The sequence below is a fragment of the Brassica napus genome, chromosome C3 (genome assembly GCF_020379485.1).
Source record: "Brassica napus cultivar Da-Ae chromosome C3, Da-Ae, whole genome shotgun sequence".
Lineage (NCBI taxonomy): Eukaryota > Viridiplantae > Streptophyta > Magnoliopsida > Brassicales > Brassicaceae > Brassica > Brassica napus.
Genome location: NC_063446.1, coordinates 12,411,381 through 12,431,350, shown reverse-complemented (window position 1 = coordinate 12,431,350; position 19,970 = coordinate 12,411,381). Strand labels below are relative to the sequence as shown.

General features: G+C 39.1%; 2 protein-coding genes across 3 annotated transcripts; one reads left to right on the top strand and one right to left on the bottom strand.

The window, feature by feature from the left end:
* Positions 1-247: 247 nt before the first annotated feature.
* Positions 248-19,722, bottom strand: LOC106427710 (ribosome biogenesis regulatory protein homolog). Of its 2 annotated transcripts, XM_022699071.2 has the most exons (9): positions 19,520-19,722; positions 18,905-19,055; positions 18,703-18,754; positions 18,438-18,566; positions 18,184-18,301; positions 17,927-18,110; positions 17,750-17,863; positions 17,628-17,636; positions 248-487 (listed from the first exon to the last, which is right to left on the bottom strand). In XM_022699071.2, exons 1-9 carry the CDS (start codon positions 19,612-19,614, stop codon positions 383-385), a joined length of 957 nt encoding a protein of 318 aa, XP_022554792.1. In that variant the 5' UTR covers positions 19,615-19,722; the 3' UTR covers positions 248-382. The 2 variants fall into 2 exon arrangements, with proteins under 2 accessions (XP_022554792.1, XP_013723881.1); XM_013868427.3 differs by lacking the exon at positions 248-487 and having other exon boundaries at positions 17,360-17,636.
* On the top strand, positions 4,317-7,900 carry LOC125584282. The gene is made up of 4 exons (XM_048752554.1): positions 4,317-4,558; positions 4,655-4,935; positions 5,269-5,326; positions 6,443-7,900. Exon 4 carries the CDS (start codon positions 6,443-6,445, stop codon positions 7,898-7,900), a length of 1,458 nt encoding a protein of 485 aa, XP_048608511.1. The 5' UTR covers positions 4,317-4,558; positions 4,655-4,935; positions 5,269-5,326.
* Positions 19,723-19,970: the final 248 nt, after the last annotated feature.

Genomic DNA, 19,970 nt, shown 5'->3' with positions numbered 1-19,970 from the left:
GGCTAGAGACTACTTTAGTAGCTATGCTTTGTCAAAGGAGACAACTATGATCCTCCCCTTGGCTCTTACTATTTATTTATCACCCCAATGATTTGTTTACTCGGTGGCTTTTATATACTAATGATTGCTGCTTTCAGTTATTCATCTTGCTCTTTGTTATAGGTAATGCACTTATGCTTATTACTGATCAGATCTTCCTTCTTTGAAGGTAAGAAATAAAAACTGAGAGAGATTGCTCTTCTTGATCTTTGTGTTCAGAAAGACTAAAATATAACAGAAGTATAGAGTAACAGATGCGAAACACAAAATTTGTAATTATCTTCTTTTTTTTTGGTTTTACGAGATAAGCAAGTAAAATAAAACAAGGTGGAGAGTCTCTTCTTCACTTGGCTTTGTTGGCATAAGGCTTCTTCTTAGTGATGTCTTTCTTAGGTTTCAACTTGTCTGATCTTCCTGACTTCTTTTTCTCCTTCTTGTCATTGTACATGTTTATTTTAATTGTACTCTTTATAAAATATATATCATAAGCAAAATATTCTGTGTTTAATGAATCATTCAACGATTGAAGGGTTAGAAAAAAGAGCACTTCGAGAACCTCAGCAAAAAGGAGCTTTTAACAGAACAAGATTACATCCTTAAATCTGAGGTAAGGATGTAATCATTGATAGTGAAGAACTAAGTATCGTTGGTTAACGCATATCAGAATGTTATTTTTATTTCAGATGGGCCGGACTTACCTTGGATAGCCCAAAATGGTAGCAGTTCTTGATCATGAACGGAAAAGAACACATGTTATTGGAAAAGAATGACTTCTAAACACGGTAAAGAATCATATAACGTTTTTTTTTCATTACTAGCACTTCACACGATATGGTTTTCATTAATTATGATAGTGATGATGCAGTTGTATGTAAACCATGGGAAAATTCGAAAACCATGGTGAATTTAGGGGACGATGAGTACACAAACATACTTTGTGTGGATGGTTATTACTTTGAAGCCATGAGAAGAATGGACCAGCCGGCTTATATTAATCGCTGTTAAGATCAGTGTCTGCTTTGATCAACTTGAACTACAGAGCAAAGGATTCTGATTCTGTCTCTTTTGAAATCCCATCCTAAAAAAAAATCATCCACTACAGAGATCATGCAGATGAATAAGTTTGATTATGTATTTCACTAAAATCTTATTGCAGGTGCTGGCTTTTTCTTACCAGTCTTACAAGAAAGGCCCAGTTCCAAGAAGTTGAGCTGGAAAAACAGCCAAGTAGCTCAAAGAGGCGTTTACAATCTCTAGCGAAGAAACGACAAGATGTGCGGCAACAAAAAAGAAGGGTTATCATATCTCTTACCGCATAAGTAATTTCAAAGCTCAAAAATAGTAATATTCTTTATGCGAGTACGAGTGATCTCTTATGTCTCCGTTATCAGCATCACTGAAATTATGCAGGTGAAAGACATGGCTGAAATATTACCTGTTCGATCAGCTCAAACTGTGAAGCCTCCTCGGTCCCTTGATTCATTTGGTTCCAGTCCAGGCCGCGTTGACCCTTATAATATCTTAAACCAACCAAATGGGAACGCGAGCAAAATGGTGTAAATGCCACAATGTTTTCTAATTGGACCATTACACCTGTACTTGGAAATGGAGAAGCATCGACTGAAGCACATAACGAGAATGAATGGGTTGAGAAAGATGCGCCTGACGTCTACATCATTCTTACAGCCTTAGCCAGTGGTGTTACCGACCTCAAACGTGTCCGTTTCAGGTACAATCATATTATATTTCCCTTAGAAAAACATTAGTTGTAGTTTTGCTGACTGTTCTATTTTATGTCAGCCGAAAAGTGAGAAACAAACGTAATAGTGGTGGCCAGATAACAGAGGAAGAGTCTACGAACAATACAATATACGAATGGTCGACAAAACCAGTACGGAAATGCCTCACTGAGACTCTTTTACCCCAACCACTTCTCTGATTTTCCCAAGCCCGAGGCATCTGAGTGCAAATCTTGGGATATAACATATCTTCTATATATGAAGATAGAAACTTTAAAGTTTTGAAAGTGTTTTACGTCTTCTTTCATTGTAGTTTGGGGGCTGTGTGGTGTTTATTGTGAGAAGGTAGTAAATTCTACATGTAAAAAATCTGTCCTCACGTCCTCACAGCGGGTTTTGATCAGATTTGTAGATTCATTGCAACATTTGGGAAGTAAAGAACTACTACAGATTATTACAATCATTTCTTTCACGGTACTCATGATGACTTGAGTAAAAATGTTTCGGAACATTCATAATTGAATTATCTTTATATTTCTTAACGCTTAATATATTTAGACGAGGTTTAGTAAAATTATATCTAAAACTGCATTCTATAAGACATATTTTATATACACCAATATATTAATGTATATACACTAAAATCAAATATTTTTTATTTTATAGAAAATATATCTTAAAATAGAAAAATCTAAAAAGGAAACTTTTTGTAAATTAATAACTCTATAAATTAATAAAATACCAATATTATTAATTTAAAGAATTTTTACTGTGTATATATATATATATATAAATATTTAAAGTAGGTTGTTATCCTTTCTATTAGATCAAATAAGAAAGCAATGTGCCAAAAATTGAATTATAAGCACATTTCTTAAAAACAACCAAGATTTTAGTTAATTATCTATACAAAATTGTTGTTCAAAAAAAAAAAATCTATACAAAATTAAAAGTCAGCTGGGTATATGAATTCATTAATCCTTAAGTGCATATGTCTCTGGTTACATATTAGTTTTAAACATTGAGTTGGTGATAGTGAAGTGTGGAAAGTACTTAGAACACATATTTTGGTCTAAGAGAATGTCATAAAGTTTCGAATATCAGGTACAACAACTTTAATAAACATATTTTAATATTCAAAAAATATGTATGCGATATAGTTAGACACTTTTTAAGAAACTATATTTCTGAATGCCTAAATAGATCTTTTGAAAGTTATTTTAGAAAATTTGTTTTGTTTATATCAAATTTGTAGAATACTATTTTCCAAAATTTAAAGTTGCTTGAAAGACACAATGCATATTTTAATATTTCAACTCTTTTTAGTCGCACATAATTAAGAAAAATATTTTTATAAGTTTACAAAAACAAATATTCTAAAATGTATAAAATTTACTCAAGACATAAATTCAAAAGGCATAATCGCGCGGAGAAAAAATCTAAGTGTACATAATGTCGCGTCGTATTGCCCATTGTTTAAATGCCAATTACATACATTGCCTTTGGTAAAATATATTGCCCATGAGATAGCTTGGGCTGAGACTTCGGCTTCCTTCTTCCTTCAGGTACATGAGCCGACATGGGAAGACGTATTTGGGCCAGAGGCAATCAAGTCCATTCGGTGTTTGACTGAAATTAAATCCACAAGCTGAAATATCTATGCGAAATTTATGCTATAGTACATCATGCTTAAATAAACGAATTATTTCATAAAGTTAACACCTTTTGGAAAGTAAGCTAAAAAGAAAAGAAAAAGAACACAAGATTTAAGAGATCCCGTACATTTTTTTGGAAAAAGTGAGGTTTCATCAGTTAATATTGTGACGAAGGATCCCTCCGATCCCTCCAAAACCTTTGCGAAACTGAGAACCTTCATTTGAATTGTCCGTAACAAACTCTAGGACACAACCAAAACGTTTGTGTTCATTTGCCAGCCACTCCACTAACGGAGTATTCTCCATCACAACCAATTCAATGTTACCATCTCTGAAGTTCTCTTCGTTGCCTTCTTGTTCACTGTCCATGTATCTTATCACGGTTTCGCCTGTTGCATTATTATTCAACACATATCTGTTGATAGCAAGATCTTGCCACACAATCAGCGTCTCAATAGCACCCAGAGTGTTCAACGTATCATCCACACCAATGACGTACTTCCCGTTCTCCAGCCTTAACTCCTGAAATAACCTCCTTATCAAACGCTTCTCTTGAATGTAGCGTACACCTCCTAGTAGTTCAGATGACATCTCTATAGCTCGGCTGAAACCGTAGTCTCCTCCAAGTGATACATGCACCACTTTCAGGATCTTCGTCTCAAGCCTTGGATCAAACATATGCGACTGCCTCAACTCAGTCTTCAGATCTCCTAAACCGGCAAGTATCAGCCCAGTCACATTAGGCTGACCTGTTAAAGGATTGATGTAGTATTGTGTTGCGAGCTCAGCAATATTTTCAATGTAAAGCTGACACTCCTTATGGAACTGGGCAAACTGAAGAGCTGCCTTTCCTCCTCTACCGTGTATCTGTAATGACCCACCTCCACTATCCCCACTATCTCCACCATCTCCACCATCCCCACCACTCCCACCATCTCCACCATCCCCACCACACCCACCATCTCCACCATCCCCAACTTCTTTAAAGAGAAAGAGAGAGAGAGGGAGAGAGAGAGAGAGAGAGAAAGAAAGAGAGAAAGAGAGAGAAAGCTCACCTGAGCTCGTCGCCGGAGCAACCGTGTGCCGTGATCACGTTCAGCCTGCCACCACCGATAAACGCCCTAGGTAACCGCCGAAAACCGCATTTCTTAAGCTCATTTTCGTTTCCGTTTAGTAAATCACCCATAACTTCCTAACCATTGATCATCTCGTACATCCAAGGCCATCATCGTGTTCCTCTCGTCGAGACGAAGCCGTAGACACCAACCACGTCTCAAACGGAGCCCGGACGAAGCCGCACGCGCCTCCCGAAGATTCGCCTCGGCGCACGCGTGAACCACACGCGCCACCGCCGTCCGCCGGAGCCACCGCGAGTTCCGGCCACGCGCCGCCGTCTCCGACCAAAGTTCGCCGGAGCCGCCGTGACCGACCACCGTCCGTTCGCCGCCGGGAAGCTGCCGCCGCGTCGCCGCCTCGCCGCCGTCGCCGCCGTTGACTTTCCGGTAAGCCGCCGCGACGCCGCCGGTGACCGACACCGGTGACTCGCCGGCGACTCGCCAACTCGGCCGAGTCGACCCGGTGAGTCAACTCGGTGACTCGGTCAACCGGTGGTTTGACCGGTTTAAATCGATTTCGATTCGGTTAGGTTAAACCGGTCGGTTAAAATCAATTGGAAATCGGTTAGGGAAAACCGGATTAATTAATTAATTAATTAATTAATTAATTAATTAATTAATTAAATAATTAATCTTTGACCAGCGAGTTGACTTTCCCGTAAATACCCGTTTTAAACCGTTCGAAAGGCGTTCTGACTCGAAATTTCGATCTGATTTCAGATTTGGAGTCCATTTGAGCAGCTGGAGTTCATAGATACCACCTCTTATTGTTGCTAAGGTGAGGGTCTATTCCCGAACTCCTCTTATTCGGCTTAGGACCTCGAATAAGTATAATTTATTTCTAATGTGTTCCGTCTGTGTGAAATCGAGTCTATCATTGCTTGTTTAGTTTTAGGTTCTTTGCATAAACCGGAACTAGGGGGTTAGAGGATTCAACATTGATTGTTTCACTTAATGTAAATTCTTAGCTAGGATTGTTTTTGTTTGGAGACGGATACAGAGTCGGACTGCTGTATGCCGGATTGTATGGAGGTCACAGCCAACTTTAGTCGACCGGTTGAGCTGTAGACTGGAAGTGTCGATAAATCGTCTACGGGCGTGTGTTACCGAGCACTTTTTCGGTGTGTGTATGAACCGAGCACCTTTTCGGTAGTGTTTTGGCCTGTTAGTGGGCGGCGAGTGCGCACCTCGCTAGGACCATTGTTTGTTGCTTGAGTACTTTAGGTACTGTGTTTGACATGCATTAGAATTAAATTATATTTATTCGGAGTGCTATGTCCGGGTCCATGGACTTCGGGGTAGCATCCCATACCTCGCTGAGCGATTCCCCTGTCGCTCACCCCTCATTCTTTCCCCCTTTTAGGTGAGACCGATGAGCAGGAGTGATTATCGGACCGGTGCTATTGGGCTTTTGGGCTTCTATCGCTTTTACCGCTTTTATCTTTATCGGGCCTTTAGGCCTTTGGACTTTTATCGTCTATGTTATTCCTATTTCAGACTTTCGGTTTATATCGTATTTTATATTTCGGATGTTATCGATGTTGGGCTTTTAGGCCTTTTGTTACCGTATTGACTTTTATATTATATGAAGATTATTATTATTTGAGTTGTATTATTATTTTATTTCCGCTTTTATCAATTTATTATATTTTGAAAGTGGCGGGTGTCACAATTTGGTATCAGAGCGGGTTCCGTCCCGGCTCCGACCCGGGATGGCGATTTTTGGAGACCTGGTTTTATTCGGTTTTGACAGTTTTAAACGATTTCAAAATATTTTCGGGGATTTGGGAATTTTGAAAATAAAAAATAATAGCACCTTTCCGTTCGATATCACTGCTCCTTAAATGTTGGTATCCAAAGTTCAGCGTAAGTTAACTTTTCGCTTTCCTTTTAGATGCCGCCAAGGAGAAGAACCACACGTGCCCAGACCGCCAGAGCCGTTAGAGACAATGTGGATGAGCATGAGCAGCCCGCAGTTCCACCACCCGCGGCTCCACCAGTTGATCAGGATGCATTGAGACAGATGGTTCAGGATGCCGCTAGACAGGCCGCTCAGGAGGCACTTCAGCAGATTGCCCAGGAAGCAGCCAGGCAGGCCGCTCAGGAGGCCGCCCGAGTAGCTGCTCAGGAGGTTGCTCGTCAGATGGCTGCCGTTCAGCAGGGACCGCAGATTCAGGTTCAGCAAGTTCCACTGGTTCATGTCCAACAAGATCAGCAGATTCCAGCTCAGCATGATCATCAGGATCCCGTTCAGCAGGTTCCCCTTCCACAGGTTCCTCTGCAGCAGGGTCCAGTTCAGCAGTTTGCTCATGGTGTTCAGGATCTACCGCCACCACCACCGCGACCTCATGTTTACCCGGTTTATAATGAGAGGTTCTACAGGCTGACATGTCAGATGAGAAACATGGAGATGGAGCATTTTAGCGGGACAGTGGATGCTGTGGCTGCACACGATTGGAAGTTAGCCTTGCAGCGGAAACTGGAGATTATTGAGTGTCCACCAGAGTTGTCGCTCCGATTGACTATGCAGTACCTTCGTGGAGATGCTCTTATATGGTGGGAGGGAATACGATTGAGCCATTTTGGGCCAGAGAGACTTACTTTCGCTGATTTCATTCGAGAGTTCGATAGGAAATACTTTCCGAAGGAAGCGATGGATAGGAAGAAGTGCGAGTTCGAGCATGTAAGCCAGGGAGAGATGTCTATCAGGGAGTATGAGGTTGTGTTCAACCAACTTCGCAGATTTGCAGGAGTGGGCATTTCAGAAGAAGACTTGATTAGAAAGTTTTTGAGTGGGATGCGAGTGGAGATTCGTAACAGGTGTCGCGTAGTCACTCACCACCGGTTGGGAGATTTGGTGGAGAAAGCTGCCGAGCAGGAGGCAGGCTTGGCGGAGGAGAAGGAACTCGCCAAAGCAGTTCATGTTAAGTCTGGAAAAGCTCCAGAGTCTCAAAGGAGAGCAGGGGACCCGTCGGGATTACCGATATGTCCTCGTTGCCATCGCAGTCACAGTGGGCAGTGTATGAGGTGTCTTACTTGCGGTAGGATTGGACACATTGCGAAGTTTTGTCGAGCTAGGCCATTGGATACGCCACCAGTCAGACAGATTGCAGCACCAGCAGCACCAGCAGCGGCACATGTTTGCTTTGGCTGTGGTCAGCCAGGTCACTTCATCAGAGATTGCCCAAGGAAGGGCAATGCGGCACTTCCACCACCACCGAAGCGTCTAGCCATCGCTCCACGGTGTTTTACGGTTGGAGATTCCCAAGGAGTTGAACCGATAGCGGTATGTGACTTTTTCATACTTGTTTGTGTTTGGGTATTTTGGCTCGTGGTTGTCATGTGTAGTTAGTAAAAATCTCGTGTAGGATCGGTTTTAGTTGGAGGAGAGTCAGCTTATACCTTATTCGACACTGGAGCCTCTCATAGTTTTGTGAGTCCGCGCTTAGTCCAGTCTTGGTCTTTTCGGGGAGTCTTTGAACCGAAGGCTAAGCAGATCCAGACTGCCGGCACGGAGAAGTTGGGTGCAGTTGGCATTCATCACGATGTACCAGTTCTACTTGGAGGAGTCGAGTTGCTCGGAGATTTGACAGAGATGGAGATGAGCTCCTACGATGTCATACTTGGGATGGATTGGCTGTCGCGACATCGAGTAGTCTTGGATTGTCCGAAGGCAAGAGTTAATATCCCTAGAGAAGGAGGAAAGATCATTTGCGAGGGAATTCAGACACACCGGGAAATTCCTATCGTCTCCATGTTGCGTGCAGAAGAATTATTGGAAAGTGGAGCAGAGGGATTTTTGGCAACCATTTCGATGGTTAAGGAGGACGGTCAGCAGAAGCTGCATGATATACCAGTGGTCGCCGAGTACGAGGATGTCTTTGAGCCTTTAAAAGGGCCACCACCAGCTAGGGCGGACGTTCTTACAATAGAAGTAGAGCCAGGAGCAGCACCAATTTCACGAGCTCCATACCGTCTCGCACCAACTGAGATGGCAGAGTTAAAGAAACAATTGGAGGAGCTATCTGATAAGGGGTTTATCAGGCCGAGTACGTCACCGTGGGGAGCACCAGTGTTGTTTGTGAAGAAGAAAGATGGGAGTTTCAGACTTTGTATAGATTACAGAGGTTTGAACAAAGTGACCATCAAGAATAAGTACCCGCTCCCGCGTATCGACGAGTTGTTGGACCAGTTGCAGGGAGCTTCATGGTTCTCTAAGATTGACTTGGCATCGGGATACCACCAGATTGCGATAGCTGATAGAGATGTGCGGAAGACGGCCTTCCGTACACGCTATGGGCACTATGAGTTTGTGGTGATGCCATTTGGATTGACGAACGCACCGGCAGCGTTCATGAAGCTTATGAATGATGTGTTTCGTGAGCACTTGGATAAGTGTGTGATCGTTTTCATAGATGACATCTTGGTTTATTCTCGGAGTAGAGAGGAGCATGCTGAACATTTGCGGATTGTGTTGGGTAAACTTCGGGAGCATCAGTTATTTGCCAAGCTGAGTAAGTGTAGCTTTTGGCAGAAGAAGATTGGATTTTTGGGTCACGTGGTTTCAGAAGCAGGAGTTGCCGTAGATCAGGAGAAGATTAGCGCCATTTCAGAGTGGCCGACACCTAAGAATGCGACGGAGATCCGCAGTTTTCTCGGTTTGGCAGGATACTACAGAAAGTATGTCAAAAATTTTGCTAGCATTGCAAAGCCAATGACACGGCTAACAGGAAAAGACACCGAGTTTGATTGGACAGACGATTGCTCGAGGAGTTTCATTGAGTTGAAGAGACAGCTGACCCATGCGCCTGTTTTGGTACTCCCGAGGCCAGGGATACCATATGATGTTTACACTGATGCGTCAGGCACCGGATTGGGATGTGTACTGATGCAGGAAGGTCAGGTCATTGCCTATGCATCACGACAGTTGAGGTCCTCACGAGACCAATTATCCTACTCATGATTTGGAGTTGGCAGCAGTTGTATTTGCATTAAAGATCTGGAGGTCATACTTGTATGGAGAGAAGGTGAAGATTTTCACGGACCACCAGAGTCTGAAGTACATATTTACGCAAACGGACTTGAATTTGAGGCAGCGTAGATGGATGGAGTTGTTAGCAGACTACAATTTGGAGATCACATATCACCCGGGAAAAGCCAATCATGTGGCGGATGCCTTGAGTAGGCGCAGAAGCGATATATCGGGAACTAAAGAGGTCCAGGAGCTTACTGGGACACTTGCTAGTCTAAGATTATGTGCAGTTACTGTAGAGGGAGAGTCAGTTGGCGCTGAGGCTGTAGAGCGGGCAGACTTACTATGGAGGATACGCAAAGCTCAGGATAGTGATGAAGCTTTGCGTAAGCAGATCGAGATGGAGAGTATTGGTTTTCATACAGCAACCAACGGGATGTTCATGTATCGAAACAGGATTTGTGTGCCCAATGATGAGTTGTTAAGAAAGGAGATATTACAGCAAGCACACCACTCGAGTTTCTCTATTCATCCAGGAAATACCAAGATGTATAGGGACCTGAAGCGATATTACCATTGGCCTGGTATGAAGAGAGATGTTGCTTCAACTGTATCGCAATGTCAGACGTGTCAGATGGTTAAAGCCGAGCATCAGGTTCCTAGCGGGTTATTACAAAACCTGCCATTACCGGAGTGGAAATGGGACATGGTAACTATGGATTTTGTGACGGGTTTGCCGACTACATCAGGAGGGAAGAATGCCATATGGGTAGTTGTGGATAGACTTACGAAGTCAGCCCATTTTCTAGCAGTTAAGAAGACAGACAGAGCTGATCAGCTAGCACAGACTTACATCAGCGAGATTGTAAGATTGCATGGAGTTCCGGTCAGCATTGTATCGGATCGGGATACAAAGTTCACGTCTGAGTTTTGGAGAGCCTTCCAGAAGGCGCTTGGGACGAAAGTTCATATGAGTACGGCTTATCACCCGCAAACAGATGGTCAGTCAGAGAGGACTATTCAGACTTTGGAGGATATGCTCAGAGCTTGTGTTTTAGATTGGGAAGGTAGTTGGGTGAAGTATCTACCTCTAGCCGAGTTTGCCTACAACAACAGCTATCATTCGAGTATTGGGATGGCACCATATGAGGCTCTATATGGTAGGCCTTGTCGCACACCACTTTGTTGGACGGAAGTGGGAGAACAACGTGAGATAGAACCAGCCATGGTTCAAGAGACAGTCAAACAAGTTGAGATGCTCAAGATGCGGCTTAAGGAAGCCCATGACCGTCAGAAGAGTTACGCAGATAAACGGCGAAGAGATTTGGAGTTTCAAGTTGGCGACCTAGTATACCTGAAAATGAGGACATTTCAGGGAGGATCTAAGACTCGGAAGCTAAAGAAGCTTAAACCAAGATATATGGGACCATATCCTATTTTGGAGCGGATTGGAGCAGTTGCTTACCGACTAAATTTATCAGGAGAGTTATCAGATTTCCATGACGTATTTCATGTTTCCGTTTTGAGGAAAGTAGTGAGAGAGCCAGAGCTCATTTTGCAGCAACCACCTAGAAACCTTGGCAAAGGGTTACGTGGGTTGTGCCAGCCAGTAGAGATATTGGATCGCCAAGTGAAAGCAGATCGTGGAATGATGACCATGTTGATCAAGGTTCGTTGGGAGGGAGACGGAATTCAGGAGGATACCTGGGAGTCTGAGCCCCAAATGAGGATTGATTATCCAGAGCTGTTTCGGGATGTCATTGGAGAGTTTGGTGATGTGAATTCGGGGTCGAATTCCTTGTTAGTGGGGGAGAATTGTAATGACCCACCTCCACTATCCCCACTATCTCCACCATCTCCACCATCCCCACCACTCCCACCATCTCCACCATCCCCACCACACCCACCATCTCCACCATCCCCAACTTCTTTAAAGAGAAAGAGAGAGAGAGGGAGAGAGAGAGAGAGAGAAAAGAAAGAGAGAAAGAGAGAGAAAGCTCACCTGAGCTCGTCGCCGGAGCAACCGTGTGCCGTGATCACGTTCAGCCTGCCACCACCGATAAACGCCCTAGGTAACCGCCGAAAACCGCATTTCTTAAGCTCATTTTCGTTTCCGTTTAGTAAATCACCCATAACTTCCTAACCATTGATCATCTCGTACATCCAAGGCCATCATCGTGTTCCTCTCGTCGAGACGAAGCCGTAGACACCAACCACGCCTCAAACGGAGCCCGGACGAAGCCGCACGCGCCTCCCGAAGATTCGCCTCGGCGCACGCGTGAACCACACGCGCCACCGCCGTCCGCCGGAGCCACCGCGAGTTCCGGCCACGCGCCGCCGTCTCCGACCAAAGTTCGCCGGAGCCGCCGTGACCGACCACCGTCCGTTCGCCGCCGGGAAGCTGCCGCCGCGTCGCCGCCTCGCCGCCGTCGCCGCCGTTGACTTTCCGGTAAGCCGCCGCGACGCCGCCGGTGACCGACACCGGTGACTCGCCGGCGACTCGCCAACTCGGCCGAGTCGACCCGGTGAGTCAACTCGGTGACTCGGTCAACCGGTGGTTTGACCGGTTTAAATCGATTTCGATTCGGTTAGGTTAAACCGGTCGGTTAAAATCAATTGGAAATCGGTTAGGGAAAACCGGATTAATTAATTAATTAATTAATTAATTAAATAATTAATCTTTGACCAGCGAGTTGACTTTCCCGTAAATACCCGTTTTAAACCGTTCGAAAGGCGTTCTGACTCGAAATTTCGATCTGATTTCAGATTTGGAGTCCATTTGAGCAGCTGGAGTTCATAGATACCACCTCTTATTGTTGCTAAGGTGAGGGTCTATTCCCGAACTCCTCTTATTCGGCTTAGGACCTCGAATAAGTATAATTTATTTCTAATGTGTTCCGTCTGTGTGAAATCGAGTCTATCATTGCTTGTTTAGTTTTAGGTTCTTTGCATAAACCGGAACTAGGGGGTTAGAGGATTCAACATTGATTGTTTCACTTAATGTAAATTCTTAGCTAGGATTGTTTTTGTTTGGAGACGGATACAGAGTCGGACTGCTGTATGCCGGATTGTATGGAGGTCACAGCCAACTTTAGTCGACCGGTTGAGCTGTAGACTGGAAGTGTCGATAAATCGTCTACGGGCGTGTGTTACCGAGCACTTTTTCGGTGTGTGTATGAACCGAGCACCTTTTCGGTAGTGTTTTGGCCTGTTAGTGGGCGGCGAGTGCGCACCTCGCTAGGACCATTGTTTGTTGCTTGAGTACTTTAGGTACTGTGTTTGACATGCATTAGAATTAAATTATATTTATTCGGAGTGCTATGTCCGGGTCCATGGACTTCGGGGTAGCATCCCATACCTCGCTGAGCGATTCCCCTGTCGCTCACCCCTCATTCTTTCCCCCTTTAGGTGAGACCAATGAGCAGGAGTGATTATCGGACCGGTGCTATTGGGCTTTTGGGCTTCTATCGCTTTTACCGCTTTTATCTTTATCGGGCCTTTAGGCCTTTGGACTTTTATCGTCTATGTTATTCCTATTTCAGACTTTTGGTTTATATCGTATTTTATATTTCGGATGTTATCGATGTTGGGCTTTTAGGCCTTTTGTTACCGTATTGACTTTTATATTATATGAAGATTATTATTATTTGAGTTGTATTATTATTTTATTTTCGCTTTTATCAATTTATTATATTTTGAAAGTGGCGGGTGTTACAGTATCTTTGGAAGATTAACAGAGAACTTTTGAAGGACCTCACGGGTGGTGCCGCTCAGAGTTCCAAAGAGAGCCCCGTTCATGTCAATTACAATAAAGCCAAACACCCCATCCGCGATGTCTCCCATTTTAAGCAAAAAAAAAAAAAAAAAAAAAAGGAAACCTGCCACAACCAAGAAGCTAGTTATAATCTTGATCATATATTACGAGATATTGTGCGATTATTACTCAGAAAATCAGCAAATATTAGTAACAATTCTAGGAGAATATAAAGCTGCACGTTAAATTTTAAAAACTTATATACTCAACAAATCTCTCTAAAACAAGCTGTTAGGGTTTGCATATGCTACGTAACAGAATAGAAAGAGAGAACAGATGACTGGAACGGAACAGATTTTACATGCTAATTGCTAAGTAATTAAGATAACCAAATTTCAAATCATACGTCTGCCAAAATCAACAATGCATCCAATCCAACCCACCAAATAGAAAACCTAATTTTAGGAAAAGCTAAACCAAAAAGAGAGATATGAAGAACCTCAATAGAAAGAGAAGGAGAACGACGATGGACAAGGCTTCAGGAACTTTTTTTTTTTTCTCTGTGCTTTCTGCCGAGAATGAGTATATGGAAGTCCTTATACCTAACAGCCTAACAATAATTTTATACTTCTATATTTTTTTTTCATGGTTTGACCCACCTAAAATTAGGTCCTAGGTCCACCATTGAATACATCATCTAACTATTTTATCTAATATACTAAAGTACAAGATGCATATTATGTAATATTGCTTTTTTTACCTTTCAATGCAACCGTGGAAACTTGTTGATAATTATTTACTAAATATAATAAAAAAAACTAGATTTTGACCCACACCACTTTGCAGGTTTTCTATAATACTAAAATATTTTAGGTTATGCAATAAAATATATCAATAAATTATTTAATTTGGTGTTATATATCATCTAATTTTATAATATTATTTGTGTGGCTTAAAATATTATTCTATAAAATTTATAATTTTTTTTGTAACAAAATTTATTTTGAAAACATTATTATGCAACAATACTGATTTACATAATTTTTTTAATTTCTAAATTTGAAATATATGTGGAAATTAAACTAAGTTGAAACTACATAATAGAGAATTTGATATTTAGCGATTAATTAAATCAATTTAGTATAGATGTTTAAAAAATAAACCGTATTGGTTTTTAACTCAGGAGAATACACAGATATTAATAACAGTAGATTAAAGTCTTATATATACAATATGAATAAAGATAAAATGTTTCATATTTGGAGAAATGAGTAAATTAATTGTTTACCGGGTAAAACCATTTAAAGGTTTGAATTCTAAGTGGTCTAAATTCAAAAATCACATATTAAATAAGTCATAATTTATATGCTAAATACCATAAATTTTTTTTAAAAAAATTAGAAACAAAAATGAATATTTCTTTTTTAAAAACACCTTTTAAAATATTTTAAAATTTTAAATTTTAAAGTTAAATCAATTTAATTTTTTATTATTATTACAATAATATTAAAAGTATTTTATATGATTATTAATTTTTGTTTACAATCAAAACTAAACTAAAATTTAGTTTCTAATTATACTGTGTGATAATTAAAATTACAATTAACTAATTTCGAAAAACTATATTTTAAAAATATATAAAAGATATTTGAAAGATTTTCTTAGACAGTTATTTAAGATATGTATTAGTATTTCAAATAAAAATAGAGATATTATAATTAAGTTAAGTAAATTTAATAAATTTTTTAAAGATAATCCAAATAAAAAAATCACAGATGAAAGGTCAGGACTTCTATTTCAATACCCTAATAATAGAGATTTCTTACCAATTTGTGGCTTATTCATCTGCACATATATCATCTAAAGCCACAATTTTCTTCATATTTGGAAGCCTCTCAACGGTGAGTATGGAAACAACGACCAATTATGGTAAATAAGAGGTAACAACAAAAACTCAGACAATGAGGCAAACACGACGAAAAATCACACCGTATAGCTAACAAAATATGCAAATACTAGTGTTTTTAAAAGGAACGACCCGATTGTTGAATCATGTTCGACCATGAACCGGTCATATAGCCGGATTGGGTCTAATAATTGGATATGCCATGAACCACTCACGTAGCTATATTCAAATTCAAAATTATTGAATTTGATAAAAAAAATCAAGAAAATATCAAAAATCCATAAACCAACTATATAAACAAAAACCTAATTTTTATTTACTGTGTTTTATATTTTTTTTATTTTAGTTATGTATTATATTTGGTAACAGTACTTTTAATTTTATATATGAAAAATATACTAAACCATGTTATTGAACCAATTTTATCCTGTTAAACCATATTGAATTGTGACCTAAATAATCATGCGGTTCAGTTTCTTATCTGGTTTTAAAGACATTGGGGGTCGGTAACTCTTGTCCATATCTTTTATCGGCTATGTCATCAAATATGTCACACGTTCATCGGGTAAATAAATGGGAAATAGATAAAAAAAAAAAAAAAGGAAATAGATAACCAGATCAACTGTGTCCTAAATGTTAGTTTCTTCTTTATATAAAGTCACTGACATTTTCTTAATTTCCATTGTCAATTTGGTTACTCAGCAAATAATCCCATGAATATATATATATATAATATGTTTAAATAATATAAAGGATTCAGTTTTTTTTCCTAACTTTCACCTATTTGTTTCCTTTTTACTACAGATTTACTTAAAATTCTAAATGAATTTACTTAATTGTCTACGTAATTTGGTGTATCTTTTTCTATATTTGTTTTGTTAGTTCTCATTTTTTGGAACTATTTGCCTAGAAAACTTAATAATACTATTCAGCGTTAAAAAAAAAATTGTTTCCTTTTCAACAGATTTGTTTTTCTGAAATGGGAGAAAATAGAAAGAAAAAAAATTATGTGTGTGTGAGGGATAGTTAATTTTTTTTTTTAATTTTAAAATTTACATAGCAGTTGAAATATGTGGTTTATCCATTTATATATTATCATCTAATTTGGTCTTTTTACAAATTATAATATTTTGCATAAAGTTTTAAAAGTTTGATGATTTATCCATAAACGTATTTGAAATATATTAAATTATTAAAATGGCTTATTAAAGAGTTGAAATTTGGTTTGCAATATTCCATTAAATGTAATGGCTTGCAATATTCTGTTGAAATTATAGTATTAAATTATGGCTTGCAATATTCTGTTCAATTATGCAAGTGTGGGGTATAACTAACGAAAATACTATATGATAGCATTAAAAAAGTTTTTGTCACAAAACATAGATCCTAAGGATCAAAATGACTAAAATGTTTTATTAAAAAGGTAAATATACACTTATACCCATAGGGTTAACTAATCCAAACCTTAAGGTTTAGAGTTGAGGGGTGGAAATTTGGGATTGAGATTTAAAATTTTATAAAATAAAAAATAAATATTAAAAATTTGAAAATAAAATTTTTAAAAATAGTTTCAAAAAGTATTTTCGAATTACAAAAAGAAAATAAAAAAAAAATAAAAAAAATAAAAAAAAATAAAAAAAAATAAAAAAAAATCGAAAAAAAAATTATAAAAAGCTCGAATTTGAAAACATATAATCTAAAACTATAAAATATTTTTTTATTTTTATTTTTTTATTGTTTTATATATATAGGGTATTAGGGTCTTTTTAACTATTAAATGAAACATTTTGGTTATTTTCCTCTTTGTGATCTATTTTTGTGATCAAAACTTGAAAATGGTCTAAAATTACCTATAATTAATGGACTGACTATCTTAGATCTATACTATTATTTAATGAAGGGCTTAATAAAATTCAAATAAAATTGTTATTATTCTTAGATATAATATACCTCAAGAGCATTAAAGGTTTGCTAGCGAGGAGCCACTTTGAAAGAGTGGAACTCTTGGAAGCCAGAGACTACTTTGGTAGCTATGATTATACTCCAAGCTATGCTTTGTCGATGGAGACAACTATGATCCTCCTTGGCTATTATTTACTAATGATTGCTTCTTTCGGCTTCCTCTTGCTCTTTGTTATTATAGGTTATGCTAGCTGATCAGATCTTCCTTCTTTGAAGGTAAGAAAAAAACTGAGAGATTGCTTTCTTAATCTTTGTGTTCAGAAAACATTAAAATATAACAGAATTATAGATAGAGTATTCTCTTAACAGATGACGCAACACAAAATCTGTTGTTATGAGATAAGCAAGTAAATAAAACAAGGTGGAGGAGAGTCTCTTCACTTGTTAGCTTTGTTGGCATAAGGCTTCTTCTTGGTGATGTCTTTCTTAGGTTTCAACTTGTCTGATCTTCCCGACTTCTTTTTCTCCTTCTTGTCATTGTACATGTTTATCGCCTATATGACATTTAAATCAACAGCTTTAACACAAAAACTTCACATACAAAACATATCAGAGACAAAGAGACCAAAACCATAAGGAAAGAGCTGACAGGTTTTTCAGTTTTTACCTTTCCAACATTGAGGATCTCATGTGAGTGCTTTGATAATAACTTGCCAAGTACTTTATTAGTCTGTTCTTTTTCCTCGTCAACCCACCCATACCTCGGTACAACCGGTAAATACTGCAAAAATTAGAACAAATCATCAGACAAACTGACAAAAAGAGAAGGTAGAAGAAGAAGTACCCTGTGGTGTTTGCCTTGCTTCTTAGTAGGTTTCTCTCCAGGCAACTTTTTATCGAATTTTCCACCACTAGCTGTTGAAGTAGCGGCTAAACCCGCCACATCTCCAAGCTCCTCTTTTCCAAGTTTCTTTGGCTGAGCTTTGGTGCCTGTTATAGGCAATGCACTTGCAGCAAGTTGGACATGGCTGCAAATAAACCATTTGGATTATCAGTTATAAAAACATTTGCAATACCAAGCGAACAAGTTGTTACATATACCTTGGTAAAGCACCAGCTTTTGCAGCTGACTTCAAATTCTGTAGACGGTTCTGTTGTTGCTTATCAACTCTCTTCTTTTTGTCATCCAGTCTCTTGGCAAAAGGGTCTTCTCCTGGTTCTGCACTTAGCCAAAAGAGATTGTAATGGAATTCTGTATCTTTCTCGTCACACTCAAAAGAGATTTAATCACAATAGTTGCATAAATGCTTCATTAAGAAAGGTCCTGGAGAAACAAAACATAAGAAAGGACTTACCATCTGATGCCTTTGCCTCAATAATGGGAATATCGTTATCGTCTTTAACACGGTCGTAACCATGACGACGCTTAAACTTATCAGTGGTCTCGTCGTATACAATCTTGTCCTTCTTGCGCTTCTGTATACCTAAGAAACAGAACCAAAAAAAACAATTAGGAACAAACACATTATTATCATGAAACTATAAAACAATCAACCCATCAAGACTGAACAAAACCAAGCTTGAAATCCTCAAAACCAATTCTCTATCAGCTTTATTTACCTTTCTTAAGAGCAAACTCTTCCCACTTTGTAGGAGGCTTGGGCCTAGGAAGCTGGGAGAGAGAAAGGAGAAGGTTAGCATGCTCATAGTACAATCAAAAAATGAAGTGACGAGCAAAATGCAAACAGGTTGTCTTCTCACAATATACATGTGTGATTCATTTTGCCAACTTAAAAAACCAATACTAAGAAGAGGATCTTACATGTTTCTCTCTAGGGAGTTTGGTGGTAGGAGGAGGCAACTGGACAAGGGGACCATCAACACTCTCAGTAGAAGGAAAGTTGAAAAGAGTATCAGCTATCGCCTGAACCAGTTTTGTTCCCTCCGTAACGCATTCCTTCACAAGCTCCTCTCTAAAACAAATCAAAGAAAGCAAACAAACAAATCAAAGAAAGCAAACAGAATCAACGCACTCAACAGAGACACTCAGCATTGGTCCCTAATTACAGCAAGTCGCAAACTCTTAACAAAACACTGAGAAAGATGGCCAAAACAAGTAGCTGAACACAGCCCTATGATTTGGGATGATTAATAAGACTTCAGGGATTGATATAAAGACAAAACAGATATACAGAGAGAAACATAAAACAGTGTTTAAGTTTCTGTAGGAGACCAGCAGAAAAGAAACAAACTTTACAAAGAAAAATGCGAACTTTACTTGTCTTTGTTCAGCAATAGATAACATTACAACAAGTAAGCATATGAATCCAATTAAAAGTCAAGAAACTAGACAATCACATAAGGAGCCGCCGTCGCCAAAGAGCTACAATGAAGATAAAGACGAGAAAGGAGAGAGAGAGAGAGAGAAAAGACGAACCTTGAAGAAGGAGCAGAAGAGAAGCGGTGGTTTGGATTGAAAGCGAGAAGATTTCCGACATCGATCTGGTAGATTTGGTCCATCTCCGTGTCCATGTCTTCCCAACGTCGCGCAGTGTTTGGAGGAAAGAAAGGACTTTTGTTTTTGTTAGGGTTTTGCGATGTTTTTTTGAGTTAAACCTTCCTCTCTACCAATTTAAATAACGAGAAATTAACCGAAGGGTTATGTATCAAACAAATCTGACTACCAAATTATTTTTAATACTATTTAAATATAGATTCATATTGCATACAGAACTCAACCAAATCAAAAAAAAAAAAAAAAACTAATACTAATTAAAAATAAATTTTGGATTAAATTAAATTAAATTGATTCCAACCATAATATTTTTTTACCATGTACATCTTTTAAATTAAAATTAAAAAAATTTGAAAAGAAAAATACAATCTGA

Bases quoted from the DNA above. Each gene is read 5' to 3' on its own strand.
- LOC125584282 (XM_048752554.1), top strand. From the start codon at position 6,443: ATGCCGCCAAGGAGAAGAACCACACGTGCCCAGACCGCCAGAGCCGTT.
- LOC106427710 (XM_013868427.3), bottom strand. From the start codon at position 19,614: ATGGACACGGAGATGGACCAAATCTACCAGATCGATGTCGGAAATCTT. The intron at 17,864-17,926 runs GTACTTCTTCTT...TAATTTTTGCAG, and splicing joins AGCAAGGCAAACACCACAGG to TATTTACCGGTTGTACCGAG. The intron at 17,637-17,749 runs GTAAAAACTGAA...AATGTCATATAG, and splicing joins AGATCCTCAATGTTGGAAAG to GCGATAAACATGTACAATGA.